The sequence below is a fragment of the Lissotriton vulgaris genome, chromosome 10, assembly GCF_964263255.1.
Source record: "Lissotriton vulgaris chromosome 10, aLisVul1.2, whole genome shotgun sequence".
Taxonomy (NCBI): domain Eukaryota; kingdom Metazoa; phylum Chordata; class Amphibia; order Caudata; family Salamandridae; genus Lissotriton; species Lissotriton vulgaris.
This window is the reverse complement of record NC_141698.1, coordinates 25,719,336-25,734,454: the sequence shown is the minus strand read 5'-3', so window position 1 is coordinate 25,734,454 and position 15,119 is coordinate 25,719,336. Positions and strand designations below refer to the sequence as shown.

The 15,119-nt window shown below is 46.6% G+C and overlaps 1 protein-coding gene across 4 annotated transcripts in view; it reads left to right on the top strand.

The window, feature by feature from the left end:
* GRIPAP1 (GRIP1 associated protein 1) overlaps positions 1–15,119 on the top strand; it is a 395,004-nt gene that overhangs the window by 121,964 nt on the left and 257,921 nt on the right. For 2 of the 4 annotated variants that reach the window (XM_086940303.1, XM_086940302.1), the window contains exons 15-16: positions 132–224; positions 13,163–13,297. In XM_086940303.1, coding sequence (XP_086796429.1) covers positions 132–224; positions 13,163–13,297 — 228 coding nt within the window. The remainder of the gene's footprint in view (positions 1–131; positions 225–13,162; positions 13,298–15,119) is intronic. The other 2 variants (XR_015300640.1, XM_086940304.1) reach the window with 1 other exon arrangement.

The window sequence follows — 15,119 nt, the reverse complement described above, 5'->3', positions numbered from 1 at the left end:
ATTTTCTCTTCCTATTTCTGCTTCTCTCTTTCTCTTATTTTTTTATTTTTTTCTGTTTTCTCTCCCCCGCCTTTTTTTGTTTGGTTTCTCCAACCCTCCCTTCTCGACTTGACCCCTGTGCCGCGGAGCAGGTAGCTTGTCAAAGCGCTGTGAGCCAAGAACAGGTGGAGAGCATCCTCTCTGAAAACGATGCCCTGCGCACGAACCTGGCAGCTTTAGAACAGGTACGGGTACCTGGGCGGACGCCGGGTCTGGTGGGTGGTGGGTGGTGAGAAGCAGAGGCCTTCTGTAGAGCTGTGTGTGATTGGTGCTGTGGCCAGGGGTGCTGCTAATCATGTCCGGTATCAAGGACACATCGATCCCCACTCCCCAACTACATCCCGCCCCAAACACGTTAGTGGTGCCTAGAGGTGCCCCTCCAGGTGTTTGAAAAGAAATTATGTGTACATTAAAATACCACAGGAACAAAGGCACAATGAGGAAAAGTGAGCCTGAATTTATTTATGGAAGAAGAAAGAACAAAGAATATTTAAACAATGTACATTTTCAAAATTTCTTCAAATAGAAATATGACATTATTTTATTATATTAATTTAAAAGGAGGAATGGTTAAAGCAGGTTCGAGAAGGGGCTATACATTTGGGGTTAGGGTTAGTGATGGTTTTAGGGTAATGGTAGGGGTATGGCATAGTATTCTGATTAGGATTGAGGGGGGTCAGGTCTAGTGCCACATTTTTGGTATTCTGAGATTCTTAGTTATAGGTTTGTCATTATTGTGAACCTAATGTAAAATGAAAACATTGTAATTATTATTTCTTCATTTTATATCCGTCACTGTACTATTTCGTGAAGTGTTTCTACATTTTATCATAGTTACTTTCAATAAAAAATATTAGGAGATTTGCAACCAACTCCAACCAGGACTAAACTGAATGCTCCCTTCACACGTTTGTGATTATTTACTCCAGTATTGGAACTTTCATAGATTCCCATTGCTTGTATCATTCCCCGTCGTCGGAATGGGAGCCTCGGTAATAATATATATATATATATACCTAGGTAAATACACCCTAATAGGTGTAAAAAGGTAAAAAATTAGGCCTAGGCCTCATTATCTTTTGTAGCCTATTGGTGTCATTATGTAAAAAGACCCAAAGTCACCTTAGCAACCAATCAGATCAGCCTCACCCTGTAGAACCTTCCTGAGAAAGCTCAGAGCCTCAGATTTTCTACCGCTTCGTTGGTGACAGGGAGTCTCCTTAGAGCTCTGCTCTAACTTCAACTTGAGGTACTGTTTAAACAGTTTTCTTGAAGGATTTCTTTCAGCTTTGTCATGACTGATAAGGAAAAGAAGAGCCTTTTCAGGTCTTGTGCCACTTGTGGCAAAAAACGACTTTATACAGAAGATCAACATAAGGACTGTATTTACTGCCTATACCCAGACCATAAGGTTGATGGGTGTAGTATATGCAGGAGAATGTCGGTTAAAACCCTCCGTGATCGTGAAGGACGGCTGCTTCTGTGGCTTAGGAAGTTGGAAAGGAGGGATGAAGTGGTTTCTGGTGATGAGGAAGATGCCAGATCATCATCTTCAAAGACTTCATTGAAGAGGGGCGGATCGTCTGTGGACGTTTCAACTGAACCCCCCTTAAAGGCTATGCGTGGGACCTCTGATAGGTCTGGCAAGCCAGGGCCTATCGAATCTCCTCACGTGAGTGTAAAGGAGAGGGAAAGGCAGGCACTGCAGGTGCAAAGGGCTAAACTGGATGAGAGCTCGGCTGGGCCTTCCCACCAGGTTAAAGTAGCCAAGTCCGTCAAAAAACCGACTGTAGAGGCCTCTACAGGGGTCAAGAAGGACTCTAAAGCATCTGAGGTGATTTTTTCTCCTCAGTCGTCGACGAGCCATCCAGCGACGACGAGGACGACGACGAGAGCGTCGACGAGGACCTCGATGTCGATTCCGTCGACGAAGGCTGGATCGACGACGGCGTCGTCGACGATAACCACGTCGACGGTTACCACCACGTCGACGAAGACCATCCCGTCGACGATGACTATTCCGTCGACGGTGGCAATCTCGATGGCGACGATCCCGTCGACGACGACGAGCCCGTCGACGATGACAGTTCCGTCGACGATCCCGTCGACGATGGTGAGCCCGTCGACGATGACAGCTCCGTCGACGATCCCGTCGACGATGATGAGTCCGTCGACGATGATGGTTCCGTTGACGATGCCGTCGACGGTGAAGGGACTCTCGTCGACGGTCCCGTCGACGACGATTCAGAATAAGGAAACGGTGGAGTTGTTTTCAACGCCGTTGACGACAGGAGCACCAGAAAACAGCAGAAGGAGGAGGATAACCCCAGATATGACTTCTCCAAGGAAAGTACCTTCACTACCTCCACCCCTTTTGTTGGATGAAGATGATTACTCAGAAGAGGAGAATGAGATGTATGGGGATGCTTACAGTCCATCTCAATTGAATCTGAAGTACCATGATTCGGATTTGGATGAGGAGTATTATTATCAAAAGGAACAGCGGCCAGAAAGACAAGTTGCATACCAGGAAACCCAACCACAGCAGGGCATGGTAACGATGCCTATGAGTCTTTTGACAGACTTAAGGGCAATGCTGGAGGAGTATAGGAGCAGGCAAGGGTCGCAACCTGTGGAAGGTCAAGCACAGGTTCAACCGCAGGTGGTGGCAGCACAGTCAGTACGGCCTGCACAGGAAGAACATGAGAGGGAATATCCTCGGCAAGTCCAAGTGGATACCTCGGATGAAGATGAAACGGGGCAGAACCAGGATCAAGACCAGGATAGTGAATGGAACCAATATATAGCTCCGGATCCGGCTTCACCAGTGCCAGACCCGGTCGACTCGCCTCCGGCTGATGTAGGAGGTTTCTTCAGTTTGATGGAAAGAGCCACAGCGCGCTTTAAGTTAGCGATGCCTACAACATCTACGGATTGTTTCTTGTACGATTTTAAAGAGGCATACCGTAAGGCCGTGCGCTCGATTCCCATTGTGGAGCACATATGGGAGGAAGGGAAGAAAGTGATGCAGACCCCAGCGACGGTCATTCCAACTCTTCCGCGCTTGGAGAAAAAATATAAAGCTCCTGATGACAGTCCCGCCTTTTTGATTGGACAACCTAGACCAGACTCGGTCATATCGCAAGCGGCACAGAAGAAATCGCGGAATCCTTCGGCCACCCTCACGACTCCGCCAGACAAGGAGGGTAGAAGGTTGGACAACGCTGGGAAGCGTTTTTCGTCGATGGCTAGCTTGTTGGTCAGAGCGGCGAATGCCTTGGCGATCCTAGCAAGGTACGACCGCCAGATGTGGAGTGATGTGGCACACTATGTGGATCTGTTAGCGGATGACCAGAAAGCGGAAGCACAGAAACTTCTGGAAGAAGGACAACGTTCCTCTTCAGAGATGATTGACTGCGCGATGGACATCGCCACCATCTCTTTCCGTGCTCTGGGCAGTGCAGCGGTTCTTCGGCGACAAGGGTGGCTGCGAGCTACATACTTCCGGCCAGAGGTCCAGAATAGGATTTTGGACTTGCCCTTTGACGGGGACATGTTATTTGGGAAACATGTCGATGACACCCTACAGGGTATAAAGAAAGACACAGAGACAGCAAGGGCTCTGGGGAACCTGCAATATAGGAAGGCACCGTTCCGTGGAGCACGAGGAAGAGGCTTCACTTCACCTAGAGGAGGTTATCAGCAACAGCGATATTCACAGCAGTCGCAGTCGTACAGGCCTCAGTACGGCAATCAATACTATCAGCGGCAGTCGCAATCCCAGTCTTTCTCTCGCCAGAACGCTCGTGGACGACAGGGGCGTCAGGGCAAGGACGCTGGCAAGCGTCAATAGCGGCCTCCTGACTCTGCCAACTGTTCCTCCGCTTCTGGGATCTCCAGTGGGGGGCAGGATATCACAACATCTGAGCAGCTGGGAAGAGATTACATCGGATCAGTGGGTATTAAACATCATCCGAAATGGGCATACTCTAGAATTCCAGGAATTTCCACCTACAAGAGCTCCCCACGCCACTACTTCGAAACATCTGAACCTTCTTCAAGAGGAAGCTCAACAAATGCTTCAAAAAGGGGCGATCCAACGTGTTCCCCTATCACAAAGGGGAGAAGGTTTCTATTCAAGATTTTTTCTGATCCGCAAAACAAAGCAAAAGTGGCGTCCTATCCTGGACTTGAGGGAGCTCAACACCTATCTCACGAAACTGTCGTTTCAGATGATTTCACTCCAGGACATATTGCGCCTCTTGAACCCAGGCGACTACATGGCAACATTAGACCTGGAAGATGCCTATTTTCATATCCCGACCCATCCAGCTCACAGACGTTTCCTTCGCTTTACAGTAGGCAAGAGTCACTTCCAGTTCATGGTGCTCCCATTTGGATTAAAGTCCGCTCCTCGGATATTCACAAAGGTGCTGGCACCGGTAGCAGCATTTCTGAGGAGACAGTCGCTGGAAGTATTCCCGTACTTAGACGACTGGCTGCTGAAGGCCCCAAGCTTACAAGAGGCATCAAAGGCAGTGAGCACATGCTTGAACCTCTTTATTCATCTGGGTTTACAACTCAACAAGGAAAAGTCAGTTCTTCAGCCGGCAGGTACGGTGAAGTTCTTGGGAGCGATACTCGATACTCAGGTGTGCAAAGCCTTCCCATCGGAAGGGAGACAGATGAAACTCATATCGTCAGCCACTCGTTTGCAAAAGAGAAGTTGGATGACAGTCAGGATGTACAAATCTCTTCTAGGGTCGATTTCATCCTGTATTCAATTGATTCCGCATTGCAGACTACAAATGCGCCCCCTGCAGGAGGAACTGGACCTTCAGTGGAGACAAGTGGAAGGTTCGTTCGACGACAGGGTGACGGTTACCCAGCGGATGAAACGGTCGGTTTCATGGTGGATGAAAAGATCTCACCTCACTGTGGGACTCAGTTTCAAGGCTGCACGGGCTCCTCACGTTATTACCACGGACGCTTCTCTTCAAGGTTGGGGAGCAGTCATGCAAGACCTCCAGGTCAGTGGTCACTGGACTCCGGAAGAACGTCGTCTACATATCAACGTTCTGGAGCTAAGAGCTATTCGATTGGCAATGTTGGCTTTCCTCCCAAGGATTACAAACTCAGCAATCCTGGTGCGGACGGACAACACCACCGCAATGCATTACGTCAACAAGCAGGGAGGCACAAGATCGCCACTGCTTTCACAGGAAGCCCAAATACTGTGGGAATGGGCGATATCGCAGAACATCACACTCGTAGCAGAACACCTTCCAGGAGTATGCAACACGAAGGCGGATACGCTAAGCCGCCTGAGAGCAGTCTCGCACGAGTGGGAATTGGAGAACGCAGTGATCAAGGACATCTTCTTCCGTTGGGGGACCCCAGCGATCGACCTGTTTGCAACACCAGGGAACAAGAAATGCCGGTGTTACGCAAGCAGGGAACACCATCGAGGGTCACTGGAGAATGCCCTTTCGATGTCCTGGTCAGGCGCGTTTGTTTACGCCTTTCCGCCATTTCCCCTGATTCCTCGAGTCCTCAAAAAACTCAAGATGGACAGGTGCAGGATGATACTAATAGCGCCTGCCTGGGCTCGCCAGTTTTGGTACACGGAGTTGCTTCTTCTATCAGAGACACAACCCATTCATCTGCAACCCAAACAGACACTTCTATCAATGTACAACGGCCAGGTTCTTCACCCGAACCCGAGCTCGCTTCAGTTGACGGCTTGGCTCCTGAATACAGAGAGTTTAAGGATTTAAACATCCCAGAAGAATGCAGGACCATCTTGGTACAGGCATGAGCCCCTAGCACTAATAAGACATATAGAGCGAAATGGAAGAGGTTCCATTTGTGGTGTCAGAGGGAAAAAGTACATCCTTTCTCGTCAGCTCCGCATCAACTCTTGCCATACATTCTATCGTTGGCACAAGCAGGTCTGGCTCATGCTTCTATCAAGGTCCACTTGGCAGCTATTTCAAGGTATAGAAGAACAAGATCGGGCCCCTCTCTATTGTCAGCAAGAGTAATAAAACAATTCCTGAAAGGACTGTTTAGAGTTTTTCCGCCAGTTAGGCCCCCACCTCCGGTGTGGCACTTGAATGTGGTCCTGGCTCAGCTGATGAGACCGCCATTTGAGCCAGTACATAAAGCGGACCTGAAGTTCCTATCATGGAAAGTGGCGCTTCTTTTGGCACTCACCTCTGCAAGGAGAGTAGGAGAGCTTCAGGCTTTAACTATCAAAGAACCCTTCTTGCAGTTCAAGAATGATACAGTGATCCTACGGATGAACCCCAAGTTCATTCCGAAGGTACCGACAGACTTTCATCTTAACGAGCCAGTGGTTTTGAAATCTTTTTTTCCGCGACCTTCAACCCAGGCTGAGAGGACACTTCATTCTCTGGACGTTCAGAGATGTTTGAAATTCTATCTACAACGCACAGCTGGATTTCGAAAAACACCCCAACTGTTTGTGGCTTTCGGAGCCCCAAGGAAAGGATTTCCTTTGTCAAAACAAGGGATATCTAGATGGATAACTAGTGCGATCCGGTTCTGCCACCAGGCGGCAGGCAAACCTTTACAAGGACAGGTGAAGGCACATTCCACAAGGTCGATCTAAGCATCAACAGCGCTGTTTGCTGGAGTATCCATAAAGGACATTTGCAGAGCAGCCACCTGGAGCAGTACGCACTCCTTCACGAGACATTACTGCCTGGAGGCGGCTGCAAAGGAGGATTCGGCTGTAGGACAGGCAGTCCTGAGAAATCTCTTCCAATAAGAGGTGAGCTTTCCTCTCTTCCCTCCTCCTGTTTTTTCAAACATTTCGTTTATTATGCTTTGTTACTGCTTTATGGTTGTTATAATCTGTGATGTCATTAGTTTATAATGATTCTGTAACTGTGCACGAAATGTTTGAGGTATGCTAACTGCTATCTACTCTGATACAAGCAATGGGAATCTATGAAAGTTCCAATACTGGAGTAAGAAACAAGTTACTTACCTGTAACTTTAGTTCTCCAGTATTGGTAACTTTCATAGATTCCCATGCGCCCACCCGCCTCCCCTGGGAAAGCTCACTTTAGGGCTAGGTGATTATGTGGCAAAGCAACGGCTACGAAAATCTGAGGCTCTGAGCTTTCTCAGGAAGGTTCTACAGGGTGAGGCTGATCTGATTGGTTGCTAAGGTGACTTTGGGTCTTTTTACATAATGACACCAATAGGCTACAAAAGATAATGAGGCCTAGGCCTAATTTTTTACCTTTTTACACCTATTAGGGTGTATTTACCTAGGTATATATATATATATATTATTACCGAGGCTCCCATTCCGACGACGGGGAATGATACAAGCAATGGGAATCTATGAAAGTTACCAATACTGGAGAACTAAAGTTACAGGTAAGTAACTTGTTTCTTACCCTCTATCTGTACTATTACACCACTTCAGTCCTTCCTTTTCATCTTCTTATAGGCGCCTTCAGTAGGAGCTTGTAGGCTGCATTCAGTGTTAGACCAATAGCTTATAACATATAACACAAAGGAAAAAATAACACATAGTTAAATAAGACTTAACACAAGATCAGAAGCACATGGCATAAGAATATATATATAACAAATAACTGTTTAACATGACCTCTACTCCCAGCGACACCCACTTCTGCGATTATTAACATGTAACATAAACAGTAAGGCATAACTCTTCTTCCAATCCTCAAACATTCCTATTTAATTCATTCAATGTGAGTCACTATCATCAGTTATGCTGATGATACACAGCTGGTGGTAACGCTATCTCACCCCAAGCAAAAACCCTCCAACCTTCATGGCTGCCTCTCCAAAATACATCAATGGATGAACGACTCAGCCCTCAAGCTCAATGGGTCAAAAACAGAGATTCTGCTCCTAGGACAAAAAGGGCCCTCTCTACCCCCGAGCATCTGGCCCGCCTGCCTTGGGGAACCTCCTGCCCCCAAGGCGGAGGTCAAGAGCTTGGGAATATGGTTAGAAAAAGATCTTACCTTTAGAACACAGGCAAGGAAGACGGCCGGCGTCTGTTTCGGTCTTCTAAGGTCATGTAGGAAAGTGCTTCCCCTACTTCCTTTTAACTCCCGGAAACTGCTGATCCAAGGCCTGATTGTTTCCAGGCTGGACTACAGTAACGCCATTTATCTGGGAGCCCCCGAAGCTACCTTTCATACCCTACAGAAAATCCAGAATGCCGCTGCCCGGATGCTCATGAACACCCCGGCCAGAACATCCGCGAAACCCGCCCTGAAGAAACTGCACTGGCTGCCGGTCAGGGAAAGAGTGGTTTTCAAGGCCCTCTGCCTGGCTCACAAATTGCTCCACAATGAAGGCCCATCAATTCTCAAAAACTGTATTACCCCCTATACACCCACCAGAGCACTCCGATCGGACCACGAAAACCTTTTAGTGGTACCCAGAGTGAAAAAAGCCCGCTCAGGAGGTCGCCGGTTTTCGGTTCACACAGCGAAGCAATGGAATGCGCTCCCTCTGAAACTAAGAACAGAACCGAACCTCCTCCGCTTCAGGAAATCGCTCAAAACTCTTCTCTTCCCATAAGCCCTCCATCTCTTCTGCTCTCCTTCCCCTCTGGATTACGAGGCATAGCGCTGGGATACTCACGGGTGACTACGCGCTCTATAAAAACCTTAAATAAATAAATAAATGCCATCTCACACATTTCTGAAACCTCAATCATACCTGTTACAACATTTCTCAAAACAGAATAAGTGAAATCTGATTCTATTGAAACTGGGATCCTACCCATCCTAAGACCTTACTCCAAAATGGGAACCGACCTGACCGACAAAGGAATGCCGCCTTTTCGGTCATGGAGATGAGTCACTACTCCACCTGTCATGCATCTTTCCGGCATTACTAAATATTCAGAAAACCCTCTTACGGCCAACACTTCGGTGAGAACAAATAGGGGCTTGCAGAGTGGCCGTTAAAAATTCCTGGGAGGCTCAACTATCCAATTGGCATGCAAGGCAATCAAATTCTTGAACCTAGTGGCAATTGAACTAGAAAAGAGCGATAGATGAACTGTACTTGACTTTGCAGAATCACCTTGTTCACTTAATTTAAATTCTGCAGTTCATACGCCGATAGCACCAGCACTTTATTATACCCTGAGAAACTATGCATGCTTGAGTACAGTTTAAACCATCTCAGTTAGAAGTCTGCTTTCCTTGCAGGGCTGGACATTACATGCTGTAATAGAAACAGGCCTAACATGATTTTATTATGTATACAAATTAGTTTATTGTAATTTTAAACTAGCACAATTGTTTGATATTCAGGGGGTTCGTCCCACCCTTTTAGGATTTTAAAGAAATCGAATAAAAGTATCCTTTCCTCATTCAATGCGGTAAGACAGTCATGGGTGTACATCCCTTTTTTCACAGAACCCTTTGGCATTGACCCATGAGTTAATTACTCTTCTGTGTCCCCTCGAGTCTGCTCATATAGCCTTATAGCCTGCCTTAGAGGGCTATACCGGCTATTAAAGGCCCTCTCCAGCGTTAAATGCCCGAGCCGAAGGCCAGGGCCTTTAAAAAGGGAGAGGAACTTAATAGCCGGTATAGTCCAGCTACGAAGGGCTATAAGGCTATTAGAACATTCTGCCAATAGAGGGCAGAATGTTCTAACAAAAAAGAACAAAGCCTTATGGGACCGTGAGGGGATTGGAATCCCCTCCGGCTCCCTGAAGCCTTTGTTCACAGCCAGAGCTGTGAACATAGAAACATTGGAATGTTGGAGCTCTGGGCTTATTCCAGTCAGTATAAGCCTGGAGCACTCCATTGTTTTCAATTCAGCTCCCAACATCCCAATGTTCTGATAAGGTTTATGCATCTGTTGTCAAGTTCCACTGTTGAGAGAGGAATGTCCCGGCATAGTTTTATGGATGTACAGCCGTGTTCTGAGCAGACCCTTCCTTAGTTTGTACTAGTATCCTGATTTAAAAAAAGATTGTTTAGCCAGCACGCCCAGCAGTCTTGCTCACGCTGATGCCCAGGCTGTGTAAAAGTTTTTGAGACCCAGAGCTTGGCTCTGTGGTTTAGATGGGTGCACAAAGCACACTTTACCGGAAACACAGGACTGCTGTCCTAGACCCAGGAGGTACTCATGAAGCTGGGGTGGCCGGATACTATTTTTCTGACATGTCGGTCAGCGCTGGCCTCTTCCTGTACTTGATGAGTGAGATGCCTACCAACCTCCATCAGGTACATTTCCGCTCCCATGTTATGCCCAGACCCTAGGCTGACATTAATGACTTAAGCTCCGGTGCACGTGTGTTGTATTTAGTAATGGGTTGTGGCACTCTATGTCCAATGCATGTATGTGTGACTGTGAGGCATTGGGTCCATTCAGGATCCCTGCTTTGATACCGGATGCAGCCTCTCCAGACTGGGAACGTGTACTGAATGTAGTTAGTGTCCAACAGTAACGTGTGTGAGGATGGAGACAGGTTTGCTTTAGGTATGCAGCAGTGACCTTTCCAGCAGAGGTCTGATCTTTGTCTCTTTCGGAGCACCACCCTTGGGCTTCATGGAGGGTGTGGGGCGGTCGAGACAGTGGCCTCATTTCTTGTGCGCACTGAATCATCCAAGCAGGGCCGCCCTGTTGTCTCTCCCAGAGATGCCACTTGCAAAGTCGAATGGCTGGCAAGTGCAAAGTGATTGTGCTCATGTTTTGGGTCGCTCCACTGTAAGATGCTCCTCATCGCTACGTGCTGTGGAAGGCTTCGCCAGAAACAAAAGATCTGTAAATTTGAGGTACACTAAGAGGGGGATACTTTGGACCTGTTCCAGGACCCAGGCAGTGGATTCCACATTATTTGTCCTCACCATGACTATAAAAGTGGGATTGAAACTTCCCCACTTGGTTCCAGATTTCCCCAAAGAATACCAGAGGAATTTCTTAGATTCAGGATTGGTGTTGCTGGCAGCAGTTTCCAAGAGATGACAAGACTCAACTGGAAGGTCTATAAGGAGCTGCTGGAGAAGGTGTGGGGCTGCCTCAGCACCGGAGACGGCCTGGCTTGCTGAGAGATGGAAGGAGAAGAGACTGCTGCAGGAGGAGACTGCCCTGAGAGCCCAGCCGCTGTGCCCAAGTGGGATAGCCCAGAAGTGTGGACTAGAGTGGGACTACTTATTCCAAAGCTCCGCCTTTTGTTGTATTTGTAATAATTCTGATCTCGTATGAAGCGTCTAAATTGCTGCTTGGTGATATATTTGTCCTTGCAATGGTGACTCTTGGGTACGCATACTTCTGCTCTGCCCAAGAGGCAGAAAGTCCTCTCTTCTGTAGCTACGCAAGAGGCCGCCCATAAGAACTATTCAACATATAGATCTGTTCCATTTCAAAGTTTTAGCCTTGTTCGGTGTAAGAATAGTGGGTGTCCAAGTTGATTGTTGGAAGTATTCTGGTGATTAAATTGAATAAGATCTCACTCTACATAATGGCCTCCAAAAACCTTACAGCATTTTATCAGGCTCTTTCGGTGTGGCAGTCCTGCCTCTGTGACTCCATATTTCTTTGTAATGAATCTTTGTTGTCATCCGATACAGCCTTTTCTTTGAGTCCAGAGTCAGCCAGTGGTTAGTGAACAGCATCCTCTGTGGATGCTGTAGTTTACTGCTGCTGTCCCAGAGGCAAAAGCACTGGTGTACTCCAACTAGATGCTCAGGTAACTTCTTTTTCAGGCACCTGACTCTTTGATAGCAATGTTGAGCAGCCATGGGTTACTCCAAGAGGTGGCTGTGGTTGGAAACTCCAGGTCAGTGTAACAGTAAATGACTCTCCGTAACCTCAATAACCAGTTGGGGGCTTTACCATTGGAAAATAAAAATTACCTTTATTAACAAAGAGTTAACTAGAGCAGGTTAAGTTAAATTAAGATGTTCTCACGCCTACTGGTGCTGATAAAAAGCACCAACAATGCATATAGTGTCTTGGGACCAGGAGCTACAGTTCTGAGAACAGTGGCTTTAAGGTTACTCCTACCCTCTGGAGCTTAACTCGTGTTGACTCTGGGAATTTGGGAAACTCTTGTTACCTTGCTCTAGCTGCTTTCTAGCAAAAGGGTCCAAAAAGGGATCAATTGATACAGATGCAGGGACATTGGGCCACACTCTGGTCTTAGGCCAGATTTGAGTAAAACAGGGCACCATGTCCTGAATATAACGGATCACTCCCAAAATCTAGAAACCCAAAAGCCACCACCCCAAACAAGAAGAGCCTGTAATACCGCTGCGACTGTAAGGACTGGAAAGATTGTTCAAACTGTTCCCTGTGACGTCCCTCAGTGTATTCTGCTACCAGGGTGTAGGTATGAAGAATGAATGCCTTCCTTTTAGGGCGTGGAGCAGCGGATATAGACATTCTTCTTGCTTGGCTCAGGTGGGGGACATTGCGGGATCAACATTGCATCAACGATGGACAAAATGGTGGTTCCTCAACCTCAGTTATGCTCTTCCCTGCATGTTGGCATCTTGTGGGCTCCTGGGATTGCACAGTCTCATTGTTCCTGGGCATGTCCAGAGCGACGGCCAGTTTGAAGTGAAAATGGCAACCACACGGAAGTCCTCTCTTCGCCCACTGTCTTCTATGGCCTCACACTGGTTTGAAGCCCATAGAGAGATTCCATCAGGAAGCAGAGTGACGCTACATGGTTTTTTATATGTAATATGTGTTCAAGTCTAGGAGTGTGCTCACCAGTGATGTAATGGACCTTTCCTCTTGCCTGTTCAATATCTTGCATAAACCAAGTTATGAAGCGGCACAGAGCTCACCAATCATTTTGTAGGCAAAGGGAATGGAAATGTTTGGAAAAATCGTCTGGCCCTTCTTTAACCCCTTTCATAGGGTGTTTAAGAAAACTACTGATGCCTCATGTCTGAGTTTTGATTATCATTCAGTCATGTTGTTTCAGCACAAAGTTCTATGTGTAAGACACACATACATTTTATGTTGTTTGCAGTAATTCACTCTATCACGTGGCTAGATTTTTACTGTTGTGAGTTTCTCTTAAGTGTTTTTAATTATAATTTCTTATTTTTGTTTTGTTACTGGTCTGTAGATCCAGACGTCGAAGACGCAGGAGATGAATCTTCTTCGAGAACAGGGCATGTCACTGACGGCAGAGCTGCAGCAGCGTCAGGCTGACAATGAGGCCCTGATGGCTCAGCGTGACGATTTGAACACACAGCTACAGGTATCTGATGGTTAACCTGTGCCAGCATCTCTGGCACTGGCAATTTGTTTATAACTGCACCCACTTGCAGCTGCTAATTCCTTTTTACAATACTGTCATTTTTCTAGATTCATGTGCCTAGAATAATTCCCTGGTTCAAGCCAGAAGGTTCTTCTTAAGTCCTTGCTTATTAGATTATTCTAAATATATAAATCTGTTTTATACTCAAGAGCTAGTGCTGTTGGTACATAACTTTTTTTATCATTACGAGCCATTTCAGTTTTAATTTTCAATAATGACCACTCTCACCCCTCTGAAAGCCATGTTTTTCAAAGCTCTGCACTCATTGAAACTTCTCACTACTTTCCTAGCTTACCTTAAGGTTTCAAAGTCTTAGGAACAGCACCAGTTTGTGACAGCCACACCTTGTGGCAGTGTTATAAACATGTTGATAATCTGTAGGAAGATGTCATTGTAAGACTTTATGCTACTAGGCAGGTCCCTGGAACAGACTTTACACAAGAGGTATTCTTAAATACTTCTTTAGAAGCTGGAGAGCCTCCAATAAAAGCATATCATGTGCTGTTGTAACTAAAATGGGCCTTTGGAAATGTAAACTCCCTCAGGTGTGAAATGTTTGGGTGATCTGAAGCTGCTAGTGACAGCCAATTGCCTGGAAGACAAAGACCTGCGTAAGCTGCATTTTCCCATGAAATGCTGAGTGGTATCCCAGAGAAAGGGGCCCAGGGTTGGAAGGCCTGTGATCAGAAAGCAAACAGCTGACATGATTTCTGGGTGGTATCACTAGAATATTACCTTTAGTTTCAGAATATGTGCCCCTCAGGGCAGTCCCTCTCTGTATTTGTCAATTTTAAGCACTTGAGACTCAAATCCAAGGTTTGTGAAGCGGTTCATCAAGAGCCTTGTCAACATTACGTATTGAGTGTGCAGTGTTGAAATGGGGCTGAAGGCGGCCGTACTTGGACCAATGAGGCCATGCGGTTTCTGAGCTGGCATCTGTTGATGCTCAGAGTAGGGTGGGAATAACTGACCTCCAGAGGCCTCTCTGTCTCTGTGTGGACCTGTGCTGGTGTGCTGCTTAGCGCTGGAATATCTCAGGGCTAATATGTAGTGCGTTGACCTGTTGAGTGGGGTTCACTGCTTCGGTTACAGCTCGGGGCTGTACTAGTTATGTTCTTAATGGTTGACAGTTTCAGAACCAACTTGTCAAGGAGCTCAAAACGCTGCTGGTAAAATCCCGGGACCCCTGAAGACTGACTACACTTTGTTGTTATATGAGATTATTGACAATAGAATTGAGCTACAGTCTTATCAAAAGTAGATCTCCTTCAAATACTTAGAACAACATGACGTGCATGTACAGTCACATTAAATATCTAGAGAACCTCCAAAGTATCCTCAAAATTTCTGTTGAAAAAGCAAAACTGGTCTCCTGCTGGTGCAAGAGAAATTGTTGATGATCACTATTGGTGTGCCCTTCCCTTGGTAACCTATTTTCCACCATGGCTTGCATGCTAATTTGTCTTAAAAAAAGACACATTACCTTGGAGAAAACGCTAATGTTGTCTTTAGGCTCCAATTATCTTCTACTGGGCGGCCTGGAAAGAGCCATGAAGGATGTGCATTGCACTGTATCTGTCTTTAGCCTCTCTGCCTCCCAGTGGCTTCACCCATCCTGCCCCTTTGAGGAACAATGCCCTCTCCTCTGAGACACAGAAGGCCTGGCCTCTCGCAGAACCTCCAAGGGGAATAGGACATCCTTAACACTTTTAGATGTTTCATTTACAAGTTTACTATTAATGTATGTGTATGCGTGTTTATA